The 16,875-nt window shown below is 39.0% G+C and overlaps 1 protein-coding gene across 1 annotated transcript in view; it reads left to right on the top strand.

Annotated features, from left to right (window-relative positions):
- Positions 1-16,875, top strand: part of LOC124160390 (eukaryotic translation initiation factor 4B-like) — a 58,160-nt gene that overhangs the window by 21,058 nt on the left and 20,227 nt on the right. The window contains exons 5-7 of the mRNA XM_046536227.1: positions 298-493; positions 11,676-12,152; positions 12,702-12,924. Of these exons, the coding sequence (XP_046392183.1) occupies positions 298-493; positions 11,676-12,152; positions 12,702-12,924 (896 nt within the window). The remainder of the gene's footprint in view (positions 1-297; positions 494-11,675; positions 12,153-12,701; positions 12,925-16,875) is intronic.

Here is a 16,875-nt window from a genome sequence, read left to right as displayed (position 1 = left end):
CGTTACTGGTTTTTATTTATTGTTGATTCATTATGCTTGTGGAATTTTGTCTTTTTTATCCCATTACTTTTTTTATACATATTATCCTATCTCAATGAAGCACTCCTATTTATGTTGGTTTGTACAGGTTTATTTTATATTTATTATTTATATTGTAATTAATTATCGGCTTGAAGCAGAATTGACCCTCACATGTCTACCCTAATCCTACAATTGATTTTTTGACATGTATAGAGGATAATGGAAATGCTAGTACTCAAGTTGATATTTTATAATATTTGTTTTGGATTTTTGTAGGATATGAAAGGTAGATCAGTAGGAGTGGAAGTGGCTGATGGCGGTGATGACAGATACCGCAGGGGTGGTATGGGTCGTGACATGAGACGTGGAGGAATGGGTCGGGACATGGATGGTCCAGATCGCACTCTTGGAGACTGGCGCTCAGGGCCAAGAGATGATGACCGGGAAGGTGACCGTGATCGAGGAGGCTTTGGTAATTGTACTAAAAATCAGAACCCAATACTAATAGTATTTCTTGACTAAGCTACATCAAAGATTATGTCATTTTACCTTAAACATAGGAAAAGAGTATTTAAACATCAAGAAAATGCTTTTAGAGCCTCAGGATACTTCTACCAAGGCAGCTGACTCTTTTCATGAACATCCTTTTATTTACATAATCCTTTTAGTTGCTCCAAAGAAGCCTGTAATATAGAGATGACAATACCCTAGGGATCTATTAGGAGAGCTTGAAAATTTACACTGTTATTGAATTAATGTCTGTGTTTGATCAATTAATAATCCAATACCTTGAAGATATGCTCATCTCTTTGCTCAGGAAAATTCTGTGAGTTTTTAGCTATCCTTTTTCATCCAGTGCTCTGGGTGGTGTAAATGTATATGCTGGAATGAGTAAATGAAATAGATATTTGAATGGAAAGAAAGTAATGCAAAACTCTGTATCATGAAATACTCACTGGATCAGTTTTGAGAAAAAATGCCGGTGGACTGAAATCCAAACATTCACACCAGTCCACAACTCTTTAATTATTAGGCCAATTTTTTCTATTCCTTTTCATTAAGGTGGATCTCTATCTTTAAGTGAAGACATCTTGGAAAATCATTATCATTTTATTGTCACCCGGTTAATGTGTGTGTATGAAACTTATTTGTGCTGGTTTAGTACGAAAAAATTATGGGATTTCATTGAGAGACAAAGTTAAGTTGAGTTATGCAAAAACACTTTTGGTTTACCTACGCAAGAAATGCTTCTGTGTGCATTTGATAAGATAAACTTCTAGTCTTACAATACTATTTGGTACAATCTACAATATAGGGGCTCTATCTAGTATCTACCCCGTTGGGTATCCAATTTACACTAGATTGAATGGTATTTTTTTCCGACCCCCACTACTGCTGCAATATTTTACCCACTTAGACCCCCCCTTGTCCCTATCCTGGATCTGCCACTGAATGGGCTCATTTACCCTTGTTTTACTATTTTCGATAGCGATAGAGTTAGAAAAATTAAGATACCAGATATTTTTGATCCATCACCTACTTCTTCAGCTACAGGCGGACCTCGACTTTCGTACACTCGACTTTCGTAGAATTCGCACTTTCATACGTTCAAAATTGACACCTTTTATTTGACTTCTGTACGCTAAATTCGGACTTTCGGATGTTGGTCTGTAATTTTTTTAAATTCCCGCTGTAAGAGACAGAAACAGCAGACTCAACTTCCGTTCCCATCCTTTCCAAGCTCCCAACCTATCACCTACACACTCCTTCATATTCCTTCCCGAGTCATGAGTTTCTGTCTCTGTGAAGAGTCGGGTCGCTTTACTCTCGTCTTCCATCCTCCCGTGGGAAACTGCAGAGCTGGGTGAAAGAAAAAGACGATGGCTGAGGATGGGGAAGGGGGAGGAGGGGAGGTAAGCGAAGGGGGCCGTTGGGATGCGGACGTTGCGGAGAGAGACGTGTTACAGCGGATAATGTGAACGGGTGAATAAAATGATCTCTCCGAAGTCTATAGTCTATGAGTCCTTCCAAAAATCCCTGCCAATTGATCGACGACGCCCCCTCGAGCATCGGGGATCTTACACCGCGATGTTTACAGCGCATCCCAACATTCAATTGTTTCAAATGGGTTATATGCGAACAATACGAACGTATACAATGAAGGGAATCATTGGTAGTTGACTCTAATCTAGGTGATTTATTTAGGAGAGAGACTGCCTGCTATAGGCTCCTTCATCAAGAGAAAAAGAAAGCCTTCATTGGAGAGATTTTTCAAAAAAGTTGCTTTCAATAAAACCAGTAAGATCTTCTTTCTGTGTTTTTTTCGTTTGAGTGCTGTTTAATTCATATACACCTTCGGCAACGATATTGTACGAAATATCACCCGAATTACGTTTGTCTTTTTTGAATATCATGCGAAATATACGCGATCACGAATGTCACCTGCCGAATGTGTGAAAATTAAAAGGTATCCAGAGTGCGGGTTCTACAATTACATTTTGTTATGCTTCTTGATATGTTTTTTTATTTATAGTGGACGTAATAAGTGGAATGTCAACTTAAACGCCAAGAGGAAATTTCACTCGATAGCCAACGGAGTTCATGTTTTTTTTTAAACTTTTATTTGCATTTTCTGTGTATTTTCGAAAGAAATTAGATGATTCGAGGAATTTTATTAACATATTATTTAGTGATGGGTCGATTCCAAAATTTTATCGATTCCGATTCTAACATTTCGATTCCGATTCTGCCGATACCGATTCCATCGATTCTGATGCCATGGCTCCAAGAAAAATATCACTTAATTCCAGGCAACAAGAAAACCACTTAAAAAATATTACTCTGTGAAAGAATCCGTTGACAAATTCATCATTCATATCATCACTATGTAATTAAAATATAATAGCTAAATTTCAACACAGGACATACCTGGAAAGTGGCGTTACATGATAGGTATTACTTTAGAATATTATCACTCGTTTAAATTTAAAATAAAAGTATCTCCTTTAATATCTATCTTTTATTGATAATATCTTATTATTATCAATAATGTCCCACAAAATTCTCCTTTTACAGACTTTAAATTTTTGCTCAGAAAGCAAAGCATCTTCACTGTGTCAGGATAAAGCCTGTTGCGTTTTACATCACATATTTTTCCTGCAGGACTAGAAATTCTTTCACTGAACACAGTGGATGGCGGTATGGCAAGAAACGTCTTGCTAGCCTTGGGTAGGAGATAGTAGTCTTCCAGTATTTCCCAGGGAAGGAATTTGGTGGTGCATTCATCTCTGATAACTAAGCTTCCCCTTCAGCTTCAACTTTACTTTTCCAAATGCATCACTGTATCTTGACCATATACCTGTCACAGGCTCCCTAGTCTGCATTTGCTCCTTCGGAATATAATATGGATTTCCAAGTAGCACTTTTTGATCTCGAGTCGAGTTGAAAATTACTCGCAAGTATCAAGTCGAGTCGAGTATGACAATTTCTGAACCAGGCAATACAATAATACATACTACAATATATTCTAATCCAATATTCTATGATGAATGTCTAGCCTAATGTAAGAAGGAAAATATAATGAGGATCGTTGATGGTTATTGTCAGAAGTAGGAGATGAATGAAAATTAATGTCTTCAATAGTTCCATAGGGACAATTGAAATTAATTAGCCCCAAGTAATATGTCGACCATATATATGTATCCAAACTACCAGGGAGAGCCCTGAGTATAGTAATTTTCACAGCTATAATAAAGATTACATACTACGTATATGAATCATGTAATATTTGGCCCTTTCAAATTCTCAAGCAGAAAAACCAATTATTCTACATGCTCGGCCAGCAGGTTTTGACGTCTCCATGTTACAGTATTACTGCCTGCAGAAAATTGCCTTTTTCTACACACTTGTGTGGCTGGGCAAGTACTTTACTACCAAAATTGCAAGATTTCGGAGACTTTGGAATTTTTATTAAAAATTATATCAACGATTTTTTTGGATCTTGAATCTTCATGGAATTGAAGTGGACAAAGCAAACGAACTATAGAACTAAACTTTAGTTTTGTAGAGCCAAAAAAATTCTATGCTTCTCACGTCATTTAATCAACCTTAAAATCTCTTGCTTTTTTGAGTTCAAGAAAGAAACTAAACGCTACAAATGAATATCACATCGGACGGACACCGTAATAAAAAAGGCTAAAAGAGCCTTGTAATGTGAAAACTCCTTCTTCTGCGCGACTCACCTCGGCGAAGGTGGAAAGGGAGAAAAAGGGTATCGGTTGTTGCCTTTCATGGGAACAGTTCATTTTTCTCTCTCTTAAGCATGATGACTAAATCTCTTCGCTTTACTTCAATACCCAAGCCATATTTCTTATGCGTGGTATGGTTCCGAAAAATATCCAATCCTTAGTATTTTCACTCAAGTAATGCGCTAAATGGCCTAGTCGATCTATACATAATCCTTTTTAACATCAGCCTCAGAGTTATGCGGCGTGTAGCTCAGCCTTGACGCGTGATTGAAATTTTGCTCTTATTTCCTTCGTCGCAAACTTTTTTTCATTGATTTCTAATTAGTACTCTTTAGAAATCACTACTCTATATTGTGGTTCAAATTTTCCGAGTTGTATTTTTCGTAGACGAAAGATGTCTACTTTATGTCAAATTTCACGTGAAAAACGGGTCGGCCATTTTGCGTTGTAAAACCAAACAGATGAGAGCCAAAATCTTCAAAAGTCATTGAAAGCATAGGAAAAGCACCAGGTCAAAGGAATATTGCATTTTTTATTCCATAAAACTCATACCAATGCAAAACCACCTGGATAAATTCAAAGATTTTTTGAGGAAAAACGATATCTCGCGTGGTATTGAAAAATTGGTCATGTTTGGGCCACTGTATCTCACTAAAGGGTCGTATTTATGTAAAATGGCATGCAAATCTATATCACGTAATGATTTATGAGAATTTACGCTAAGTTTCAAGTCTATATCTGCAAAAAGGTCATTATGGACTTCATTCCAGCTTTTTCCGATTTCGGACCAGTGTGCGCAGGGTAAGAAGACGATTGGCCGCCGCGGCTGGCGTAAAAGTGTTCGGCGCTCACCTCGACAATTATAGTGTATTCGGCGAGCTGAAACTACCAATGCCAAGGCATTAGAATGACTTATCGGCTTTAAAAACTGTATTATTACATGAGTTTCATGATAGCGCTTCCTGTCGGCAGATTGCTGGACCTACTAGCCTCGAAAGTTCTGTAACCTTAACTACTCGACTCGATTTTTCGAAGAAGAAGATATGTTTTGATATTACGATTACGTGGCGGGAAAATTCAAACAACTGTTGGAAACACGGTCGTATATAAATTTGTGGTTTGAAGTACTACTGGAATCGGAATCGATTTTTCACCTTGAGAAGTACTCGTCTTCGATTCCGGTTCTTGGTCGAGAATTGAGGAATCGAATCGAGCCATCACTAATATTATTAAAATTTAGTTAATTGAAATAAAATCCGTGAAAAAAAAATGTTTTTAGTACGTAAATTCCCCTCTTTTGGAACGTAACCCCTTATTAGATTAGTATGGAAGTCAATACAGGCATCCCCCGAGTTACGTATGTCTCAACTTGCGTAAATCCGTACTTACGTAAGTGATAACCGTATTTCAAATGATTACGTTAATTTTCGAATGCGAGCGCAAAGAAGTAGATATTCGCTCGTACAACCTATGGTAGAAAAAATATCGATTAGTTATCAAGTTTTTTCGTGCTAAAAATAACAAAGTGGCCCATATTTGTCATTCCTCGAAGGAATTTTCATTAATTTGTGCAGAAAAATTGCTTATAAATCCCAAGTCAGCAATGAATGTGAAAATTTGCAGTTCTAGCGATGGATGTGGTTGCGCTCATTCCTGTACGATACAACTCGTTATGCATACAGCATGCACACCCGAACTCCGACTTTCAACTATTTAAAAATTGTATTCTTAAGTTTGGACATTTCCATCTGTGGAATTAAAAGAAAATGAAGTTCAAGCAGAAATCTTTATCGTGGAAAAGAATTTTTCAGTACCCACGTAACGGCATTGAAATTTTGAGTGTTGGCAATGAATGCAGCAAAAAAGTTAAGAAAAAGTTGACACACAATATTAATTGCGTAATTGTTTACATGTTTCTGGCGGAAGATTTTATTAAGCTGCATTTTCTCGTTCTCTCATGTTGTGTGCATCTGTAAATGAATATTGCGTCATTGAAAGCTTTTCCCCACTAACTTTGCACGTTAATGACGGAGTTGGCTGAATAAAAGCTCACTTTTAATTAGCTTCGTGCTTTGGAAATACTCTTAGATGTTTCCAGCAAAGTAAATATTCAAATGATGATATTTTCACGTTATTTTATTGAGATATGAGAGAATGAAAGTATGTTTCTGTGCGTGAAAGATTGAGTGTATGTGTGTGTGAATGTATCTAAGAATGTAGTTATTTACTGGTATTTTTTGTGTGTTATTTGCTCGTAATCCTAGACACTCCTACGTGTATTAACTGTGACAGTGAAACCACCAGATTCATCGATCAACGTTATGTATAAAAGGCAGAAGATTTATTATTGGCATTTAATTAATGTAATTGATGCAATGGTTTATTTTTAAACAAAAAGGACTTATACAGTAGACTCTCGTTATTACAAAGTTCACGGTACCAAAAAACCGGAGGTTTGTAATAACGAAGTTCGTATGAACGTTTCTTTTAGGAATCGTCGAAAAAACCGTATGTGATAAATTCGATTAAATTACGCGGAAATATATATAAACAGGAAAATTCATTTCCGTTTCGGCATGCGGCATGACGTAATCGAGGGTTGATATCCTCCCGAGTACAGTAAGTCCGATTTACGAACTAGATGCTTTCCAAGACCTTGTTCCTAAGTTGATAAACCTACGGTCCGGCCGCCGAGAGTTGTCCGATGACAGGCAGAATAGTCTAGGTCGGGGTAGCGTTGCCAGGTAAGAAAGTGACATGCCTATTAAGGGCTCAATCAAGAAAGGAGACGGAAAGGACAACGAACGTGAAGGACACAGTGGAAGAATCACTTGTTTTGGGGATTCATAGAAAGGACATGTTTTAGCGGATCAGGCTTATTTCGCTGATCTGTATGCATTTGACAATGTTGTATGACTAGGTGATGGTGTGAGGTGCGTTTGGGGGACAGCGATTGGCTGCATACCGTGCTGGCGAAGAGTTATCCGCACCTCCTATTGTGCCGTCATCGGACAACTCTCGTTGGCCGGACTGTATGCAAGGCAACGAGGAGTACGGTTATCCTGCAGAATGCAACACTTCATAGCAATCGTGTGCTAACTCTCGATTGTGACGAACTGATCTAGCTGGGCGTGCAACGCAGCCGGAGCCGAAAAAAATTGCTCTCCGCGGCAAGGAACAACGGGCAAAACTCTGAACAGTTCCTAACTTCACACCGGAATGAATGATACTTTGTTCAGATTATGCCGATATGAGTACGATTTCCTCTACGTTGCACCGCATAGCAACAGGCAGATCAAAAGGTGTGAAATTCTAAATTTGAAATTTTTGAATGCTGTCGTCTCTGAAAGTTCGTAAATCGAATGTGCCTAGGAAGAGAACTAACTGTACATGAAATTTACAAGCTGTAATATGAGTTTTTCACCATGATTCCTCTGGAATGAAGCGTATTATATGATGTTGCGCATATGGTGAAGAAAGAACCATAAATGACACTCTTGGTCACAGTGCACGAGGAGAACTTATACTTGGCGTGATTATTGAAACATTGCGTTATGAATATCCATCTAAATGCCATAGCTTATGCGTGGAACTTCGTAATAAAGTTCATTTTGTAACCGCTAGGACCGGGACTGAGGTTTGTAATTTCGTAATAACGAAAATTTCGTAATAACGTTTCTTTTCCTACAGCTTGGATAGGCCTTTTCGTCGGGACCAACCCTTTGCTTCGTAAAAACGAGAACTTCGTAATAACGTTGTTCGTATTAATGAGAGTCTACTGTAAATGTATACTTGCACGACTGTGGTTGTGCTTATGTAATGTGCTATGTAAGTACACAGTCAAGTTTTAAATGCATTGGTCAATAATGGAAATGAATGCAGCTGAATTTTCAATTTCTCCCGGGAGCATCTAAATACTTCCTTTTAATTTGATATAATCATCAAGTTGACCAAAAAAAAGACTTGCAAGGAGACATCACCAAAGTGATGTTCGGGATCTGCATGCGGATGTTATTACCTGAAACTTTATAGGTAAAGTAGAAAAAGTGTCATGGCTTTCTTCCACATAGGCCCGGGTTTTAGAGGCATATAAAGATTTCACACAGCATGACATCCCTTGAGTAATCGCCACTATCTAACTACGGCCGTGGCGGCACGGGCTAGGGTGCTAGTTCTCAAACCTGTCGTGGGTGTCCCGTGTTCGAGTCCCATAGTCGGCAATATTTTTTCTCTCTCCTAATTTTTGAAATCACTGTTACATTTCATCCCCATTCGTTTTTTTTAGTTCATGATTTTTCAAATTTAATATCAACTTCTGGATTTTAAACGAAACTCCTAATTATGCTTTACCACGCGAATTAGAGGACGTATGTAATTACTTACACGTGAATTTCTGTGTAATGTGCTCATCATGTGCACCTATGCCCACCTCTGCCTCGCATCAGTTAAGCAATTGTACATCTATTCAAGAATCGTTTCCTGGTTTTTGACGCATGTGCCTCCCCTTTCAATGTCTTTTTCCATTTCTGAAGCACCGGTATTTTCCGGCTTCAACGTTTTTTATTCAAAATGTCGTTTCCACTAGGCTTTCCCTCCATTGGATTTTCTCCACAGCCCACCCACTGTCTTCCTAACAAATCTCGATCCTTAAACAGAATATCCTTCCACTCACCATGCCTCCCTTATGACCTGCCTTATTAGCATCCTTCAAAGACTTCTGTCCCAACAACCTTCCTCCACAGCTGACCCTCAATAATCCCTGAATGAGGCGCCGAGGCCCAATTTTGTGAAAACGGGTGTGAAAGCTAAACAAAGAAGACCTCAAAAACGGCTTGAGTAGGCTGCTGGAAAGCAGGGTCATTGTCACTGGAAGGGTAGGAGTGGAAACTGGCTGGGATCAGTAACTGAATGTGATGATAGACAATGGTGTTTATTTGTTGAGAAGAAAGACTTGCGATTACGAATGTACGAAGAGGCTGTGGGAGCAATGGCTAGGGCGAGGATGATTAAATTCCCCGGAAATTTGCGTGTAAGTCATTATATATGTCCCCCAATTCGCGTGGTACAATTCGGAGTTTCCCCCAAGGCACAATTCGGAGTTTCATTTACAATCTATAAAGTGATATGAAAATAAAAGAATCGCAAGGTAACTTAACAATACGAATGGGGATAAAATGTAACGGTGATTTCAAAAATTAGAAGAGAGAAAAAATATTGCCGACACTGGGAGTAGAACCCGGGACACGCACTCAAGGTTAGAGGACTAGTGCCCTTGACCGCGCCGACTCGGCCGTAGTTAAGAGGTAGCGATTACTCAAGGGATGTCATGCTGTGCAAAATCTTTACATGTGAATATCTCTAGACCTGGGCCTATGTGGAAGAAAGCCATGACACTTTTTCTACCTTACCTATATACAGGCGGTTCCCCACTTTCGTACACAATGTGTTCCCGAAAACTTGTGCGAAAGTCGAATGTACGAAAGTCAAACCATTGACTTCCATACTAATTAGGGGTTACGTTCCATAAGAGCGGAATATACGTACTAAAACCTTTTTTTTCACGGATTTTATTTCAATTCACTAAATTTTAATAATATGTTAATAAAATTCCTCAAATCACCTAATTTCTTTAGAATACGCAGAAACTGTGAATAAAAGTTTAAAAAAAACATGAACTCCGTTGGCTATTGAATGAAACTTCCTCTTGCCGTTTAAGTTGACATTTCATTTAATACGTCCACTATAAATAAAAAGACATATCAAGAAGCATAACAAAATGTAATTGTTGAACTCGCACTCTGGATACCTTTTAATTTTCACACCAAAATTCGACATTCGGCAGGTGTCATTCGTGATCGCGTATATTTCGCATGTTATTCAAAAAAGACAAAACACAAACGGAAATCGGGTGATATTTCGTGCAATATCGCAATATCGTTGCTGAAGGTGTACTTGAATTGTACAGCACTCAAACGAAAAAACAATTCGAAAGAAGATCTTACTAATTTTATTGAAAGCTAATTGATGATGTCTAGTCAACTTTTTTGAAAAATCTCTCCAATAAAGGCTGTCTTCTTCTCTAGATGAAGGAGCCTATAGCAGGCTGTCTCTCTCCCAAATAAATCACCTAGATTAGAGTCAACTACCAACAATTCCCTTCATTGTATACGTTCGTATTGTTCGCATATACAGCCATTTGAAACAATTGAATGTTGGGATGCGCAATAAACATCGCGGGAATTAAAAAAAAAATTCAGACCAACGTCCGAATTTAGCATACGGAAGTCAAGTTAAAGGTGTCAATTTTGAACGTACGAAAGTGCGAATTGTACGAAAGTCGAGGACCGCCTGTAGTTAGAGAAAATAGCATCCGCATCCAGATCCTGAACATCAATTTGGTGATGTCTCCTTGTTTTTACACAATGTTATTGGATGTATATATGTTTTACTTCCTTAGTAAGATGCTTTTTATCAAGTTACATTGATTATCTAAAAGATTTTCACTTTTGTTGCCTTCAGAATACCCTTCAAATTTTTTGTGTAATGAGTGAAAATAGCCCAGATAATTGGGAGCTGGATAATGGTAGTTGCCTCTGTGTGATAGGGTTGTGTCTGGTGAGAAATGAGCCCGAACTATTACTCAAAGTTCACCTTCTCTGATGGAGGCCTTCTCTGAGTTAGAGATGAAAACTAAGCCTTTTAAGATAATACAGCAGACTCCAGATTATCCTGCTGCATTATATCCGTGTTGCGGATTATCCGTGCATGATTTTCACTCTCACTCAATATTTTCCGTAATCTTTAAAAAAAAAAAAAATGGGCGCATCGGAATTACTGCATTAATCCTAGGATACACAGAGCTTATTATTTCCGTTAGAATCCCCTTCGTAAAACGGAAGTGATCGCGTGCTAGCTGTATTCACGGGAGCACTGTGTTCCTGTTTTCCAAGCCTCACACCATGCGACTGCGCTCCATGATCACAGATGCGAGATGCGGGTACATGGCGTGGTGCCTGACAGTTTAGTTTCCAACATTTTTTGTACCACTTTTCCGCATCGGTATTCACACAGCAAGGATGTGCGGTTTTCAAAACCAGGCCTTCTATGGAGCATTAATAATACGATTACAACCATGTTATCACCACTAAAAAGATGAAACTGACGAAAAAAGCTCTCAACGAGTCGGGAAGCACTCTAAAATAACAGAATAACGGCATAAATAATAATATATTGCTTGTTTTACGTAAATTATGAACATTACAAGACGTTAAAGTGAAAGTTTGGGTTATCTGTGTTTTCCGATTATTCGTGCTGTCTTTCCCCATCATTAATCCGGATAATCAGGAGTGTACTGTATATTGTTAAAGCTCATTGGTGCTATGATTGATTGCATACTTTGATCTGCAGGGTTCAGAGACCGAGGACCTGACAGAGGACCTGAACGAGGATCTGACCGAGGATCAGACAGGGGAGGTGGTGGTCGGCGAGATTTTGGGGCTGGCTTTTGGGACAGGGACCGGGAAGGTGGTTTCAGGGATCGAGGTGGTGGAGGTTTCCGGGATAGAGAGGGTGGTGGCTTCCAAGAGCGATGGGGAGGTGACCGTGAAATGAGGCGTGATGGTGACCGTGAAATGATGAGGCGTGATGGTGACCGTGAAATGATGAGGCGTGATGGTGACCGTGAAATGATGAGGCGTGATGGTGACCGGGAAATGATGAGACGCGACGGTGACCGTGAAATGATGAGACGCGACGGTGACCGTGAAATGATGAGACGTGACGGTGACCGTGAAATGATGAGACGTGAGGGTGGAGATGCCGCTCGGAGGGACGTGGGTTTTCCTCGAAGAGGTGATGAAAAGGATGATGGTGGTTCTGAAAGGGGTAAGTATGTTGGTTTTCTCTAAGAAGTATCTTGCTAGCAAATATTTTTCGGCTATTTCACCACCATGCATGATCAGTAGCTTCTGAGGCTAATAAGAAGGTGACTGAAATGATGAGACATGAGGATGGAGAGCACTCACTCCCTAAATTCTCTAGTGGAATTTGGCATTCTAATTTTTCTAATAAAATGGAGTAATATGTGTATTCCTCAACCATTATTTTCATATTATCATTATATTTAATGCTAACACGGCTTTTTAAGTATTCACCAATTTTTTAATGGTGTAAGTTTTGATAAAATTTGTGTCAAAGAATCTCTTGTTTCACAATTATTTGTTTTTCTGTGGCATTGTGCATGATAAAGCCTTATTACTAGTATCTTCTTTAATGCTTTACCTTATTATAAAAATATTTTTCGTAGTTCTCTAAGGAACTAAAATTAAAGAACCTTCCTTGTTGTCCTAAAATATGAGTTCATCATGCATTCAATGCTTTTAGAGAAACTCATATTCATTATTTAATTGGTTTGAATGGTTATTCATTTATTAGATGGAGGGAGAGCCAGACCAAAACTCAATTTGGCCCCAAGAACAAAGCCCCCTGAAGAGAAGAAGCCTGATGCTGCTCCGGTTGTTGCTTCTTCATCCATTTTTGGTGGTGCCAAACCTGTGGACACAGCTGCTAGGGAAATGGAAATTGAAAAGAGACTAGCAAAAGAACGTGGAACAAGTGATGCTGTTGCACCTGCATCCATTCGTAATCCAGATCCTAGGTAAGATTTTTTTTTACAAAATTGAAGGGATATTTTCTCAGGATATTTGGTTTCTCCCTGATAGCAATTCGAATTCATCTGCTTATCTCGTGAGAACTTCCAAAGATGGACTGTAAATAATTGTATAAGAAGAAAATCCGGTGGACAAGCGCGTGTATTTTGAAAAAACACTTCGGATTATCCGCTAGTACTTGACGGTAGGAGAGGGGGTAAAGCGAGCTACTTGTTGAAAATAAGAAGTTGGATGAAGCCGAGTATCAGATAGGTGTGCCGCTGAAATGGCGTTTGGTAGATAAGAATGTATACATAAGACAGAAATCCATCGTAGCAGTGTAGATGCTGAGACGGCATGAAATCATTTTTTCGCGAGGTGGTGTGTCCCCTTAGGATATTTGAGAGAGATGTTAGTTGAATCAACTTTTGTTGAATCAACCCTAATTCTTTCCATAAAATTAAAATACAGGCGGTCCTCGACTTTCGTACACTCGACTTTCGTACAATTCGCACTTTCGTACGTTCAAAATTGACACCTTTTACTCGACTTTCGTACGCTAAATTCGGACTTTCGGACGTGGGTCTGTAATTTTTTTTAAATTCCCGCGATGTTTATTGCGCATCCCAACATTCAATTGTTTCAAATGGCAGTATCGGCAGTGTATGCGAACAATACGAACGTATATAATGAAGGGAACTGTTGGTAATTGACTCTAATCTGGGTGATTTATTTGGGAGAGAGACTGCCTGCTATAGGCTCCTTTATCATGAGAAGAAGAATGCCTTCATTGAAGATATTTTTCAAAAGAAGTTGACTAGACATCGAATAGCTTTCAATAAAACTAGTAAGACCTTCTTTCTCATTGTGTTTTTTCGTTTGAGTGCTGTTTAATTCATGTAAACCTTCAGCAACGATATTGCACGAAATATCACCCGAATTCCGTTTGTATTTTGTCTTTTTTGAATAACATGCAGAATACACGCGATCACGAATGTCACCTGCCAAATATCGAATTTTGGTGTAAAAATTAAAAGGTATCCAGAGTGCGGGCTCAACAAATACATTTTGTTATGCTTCTTGATATGTCCTTTTATTTATAGTGGACGTAATAAGTGGAATGTCAACTTAAACGCCAAGAGGAAGTTTCACTCGATAGCCAACGGAGTTCATGTTTTTTAAACTTTTATTTGCATTTTCTGCATATTTTCGAAAGAAATTAGATGATTTGAGGAGTTTTATTAACATATTATTAAAATTAAGTCAATTGAAATGAATTCCGTGAAAAAAAAGGTTTTAGTACGTATATTCCGCTCTTTTGGAACGTAACCCCTAATTAGTATGGAAGTCAATGGTTCGACTTTCGTACATTCGACTTTCGTACAAGTTTTCGGGAACGCATTGTGTACGAAAGTCGGGGACCGCCTGTACCTTATTTTTCCTCGTGGTTTAATCGTAATCAGTACAGTGGAACCTCGATCTATCGTTTTTCAGGGGGATGGGCGAAAAAAGCGATGAATGCGGGAAAACGATCGATGCGGGAATGTTTGGATAGGTTGCCAATGTCCCAGGAAACGCAGGATTTTGGCGCATAATCATGATATTTGTTAAAGGATTCAAAGAAGATTTTAGCCAATTACAGGAATACTAGCACTTTATCGAGACACTTAGGTCATATTGTTGATTCGAATAATATCTCTTACAAACATCCTAAAGGAACACACCACCTAACTAAAAATGTTTGCTCACTACCTGGCATTTACCCTGCTATTATGGATTTCTCTCTGTTGTAAAACTCCATGAAACGCCATTTCCAGTACAAGTATTCACGAGAGCAATGTGCATGTTATGCCTAAAACAACCGCTTTCACCAGCGCATTGATTGGTTGTGAGATGGATCATATAGGCCAGAAAAAAGTCCATTATTTGTAATGTTCCTGTCTAATAAATATATTTTTCATGTAATTTAGGCCATGTGTAAAGCGTGAACAATGTTGCGTCAATCGTCAGCGGCCGGCCCGCCTGAGCCTCGGTTTCATTCCACTTCTGTTCTCACCTGGTAGCTCGCTCTACCCCCACCCCTACCGTCATGTGCTAGCGGACAGCCTGAGGCGTTCTCCAATATTCAAGTGCTTCTATCCCGGATACTTTTCTTCGTATTCAATTATTTTCAGTCCATCTTTTAAAGTACTCACTTGTGTTTTCGGAAGGGCGATGGTCCGAAGACAGATAAAACTAAAACAAAAAAAAATGAAACCTTACTTTATTAAACCCACACGAAAAACACTAGCTAGTTTGAAGTCAACCCACATTGGAAAGTACGGAACCACTCGTACGAGGTGAAGTTCGGAACTGATGTTATCGCGTGCGTCTTACGCAGAACAAACTGCAGAGGGTGAAGCATAAACATATGACTGCGCCATGAAATTTTTTGTTCTAAGGAGGAGGCAACTTATAAATTAATTTTAATTATCGTAGCGCCAGATGAGTAGATGAATTCATATTGTTAGTAGGGAGAAACAGAATATAAAAGTATAATGCCAATTGCGGAAATTCATTGTTAGACACCTTTTGGGCTAATAGGTGATTCATGCAGGCGTGACCTCCAGAAACTGGGAACTTTGAAGCAGTTAGGCTGAAAAAGGTCAGCAGGTGTGAAAAGGGGGGGGGGGGCGCAAAACACGTTTCTATTGTTCTCTTGTAACTTGGTATTTTGTTTCGAAGCTATGGTCTTCGTAATGCGATCCCTGCGCGAGCTGAGACCTTTTTTTTTTATTTCGGAGAAGAGGAAAGCTTCAGAGGGGGGGAGGCGAGTTCTGAGTGGAGGGGGATAGCGGATCTTGAGAAATGCGCTGTTGTAACTATGGCACAGCACTCAGCTTCTCCCTACAGTAATTCAATCTCCTGTGGGTGTCTGTCATTATTGGCCACAAACAACACGTTGTAAACACTTCGTCTCATTTTCGTCAAACGATGGATGCAGGAAAATTATACTACAGGACCACGATCTTCAAACAATCAATGCGGGAAAACGATACTTCGGAGAATGATGGATGCGGGAAAAAATTACATTGCCTTATGGAACTTTATTTGGGACCAGGAACGGCGAACAATGAATGTGGGAAAACGATCAGTGCGGGAACGATAGATAGGGGTTCCACTGCATTTATTCTCATGAATAGCCACCTTCCTTAATATGTAGGGGTATGTAGGGTAGACTAAGACTACGGGCCTACATTTCAGAATCAAGAACATGGTGCACATCAAATTCAACATCTTAAATCAAATGTTTTGTCTGTATCAATTCTATCTCAAACATATGGTGATAAATATTCTATGACTAGTGTCAAATGAAAAGTGAATGCACACCATGGTTTTGATTGTGAACTGGTAGTCTTGACCAGTTAAATGTTAGTTTGGGGCCTTGGGCCAAGGCTGGGCGGCTTATTTTCTTCTTGTTAGTTCATATAAAATATGGGTTTGTGAATACATTTTTTATTCATTGTTAAATTTTATCATGTAAGTTTCAGCTTGGAATATAATGGATTCAAAATTTTGGCGAAAGAGGAAAAGTGTGTTGTGAGACATATAAGAGAAGTACTATTCTTTGGTATCTTTGGTGCTATTGAAATTAGGGACCTGGAGACTTTCAGTTGTTAACTTTGGGAAGCAGTTTATCAAAAAATGGGTTTGAGAAGCCCAATTATATGGAAGAGGGCTGCCCTTACGGTCAGTCTCTTGCTTCTTTAGAAATTGAGGTTGCCATTGTCCTTGATTTGTTAGCTCAGAGGCTTGGTAAATTGGGGAACATGAGATAACAGTGTCTAAGGTCATTGTAACTGGCCATGGGTGTGAATACCTTGGCCCTGGCTGAATTACCTTTGAATGAGAGAGTTGGAATTGTAATTTGGGAGCTGTGCAGCCACTAATCATATTTGAGAAGAATTCTTGTGAAGTTT

Source organism: Ischnura elegans, chromosome 1, assembly GCF_921293095.1.
Source record: "Ischnura elegans chromosome 1, ioIscEleg1.1, whole genome shotgun sequence".
Taxonomy (NCBI): domain Eukaryota; kingdom Metazoa; phylum Arthropoda; class Insecta; order Odonata; family Coenagrionidae; genus Ischnura; species Ischnura elegans.
This window is presented reverse-complemented; position numbering and strand designations above follow the sequence as displayed.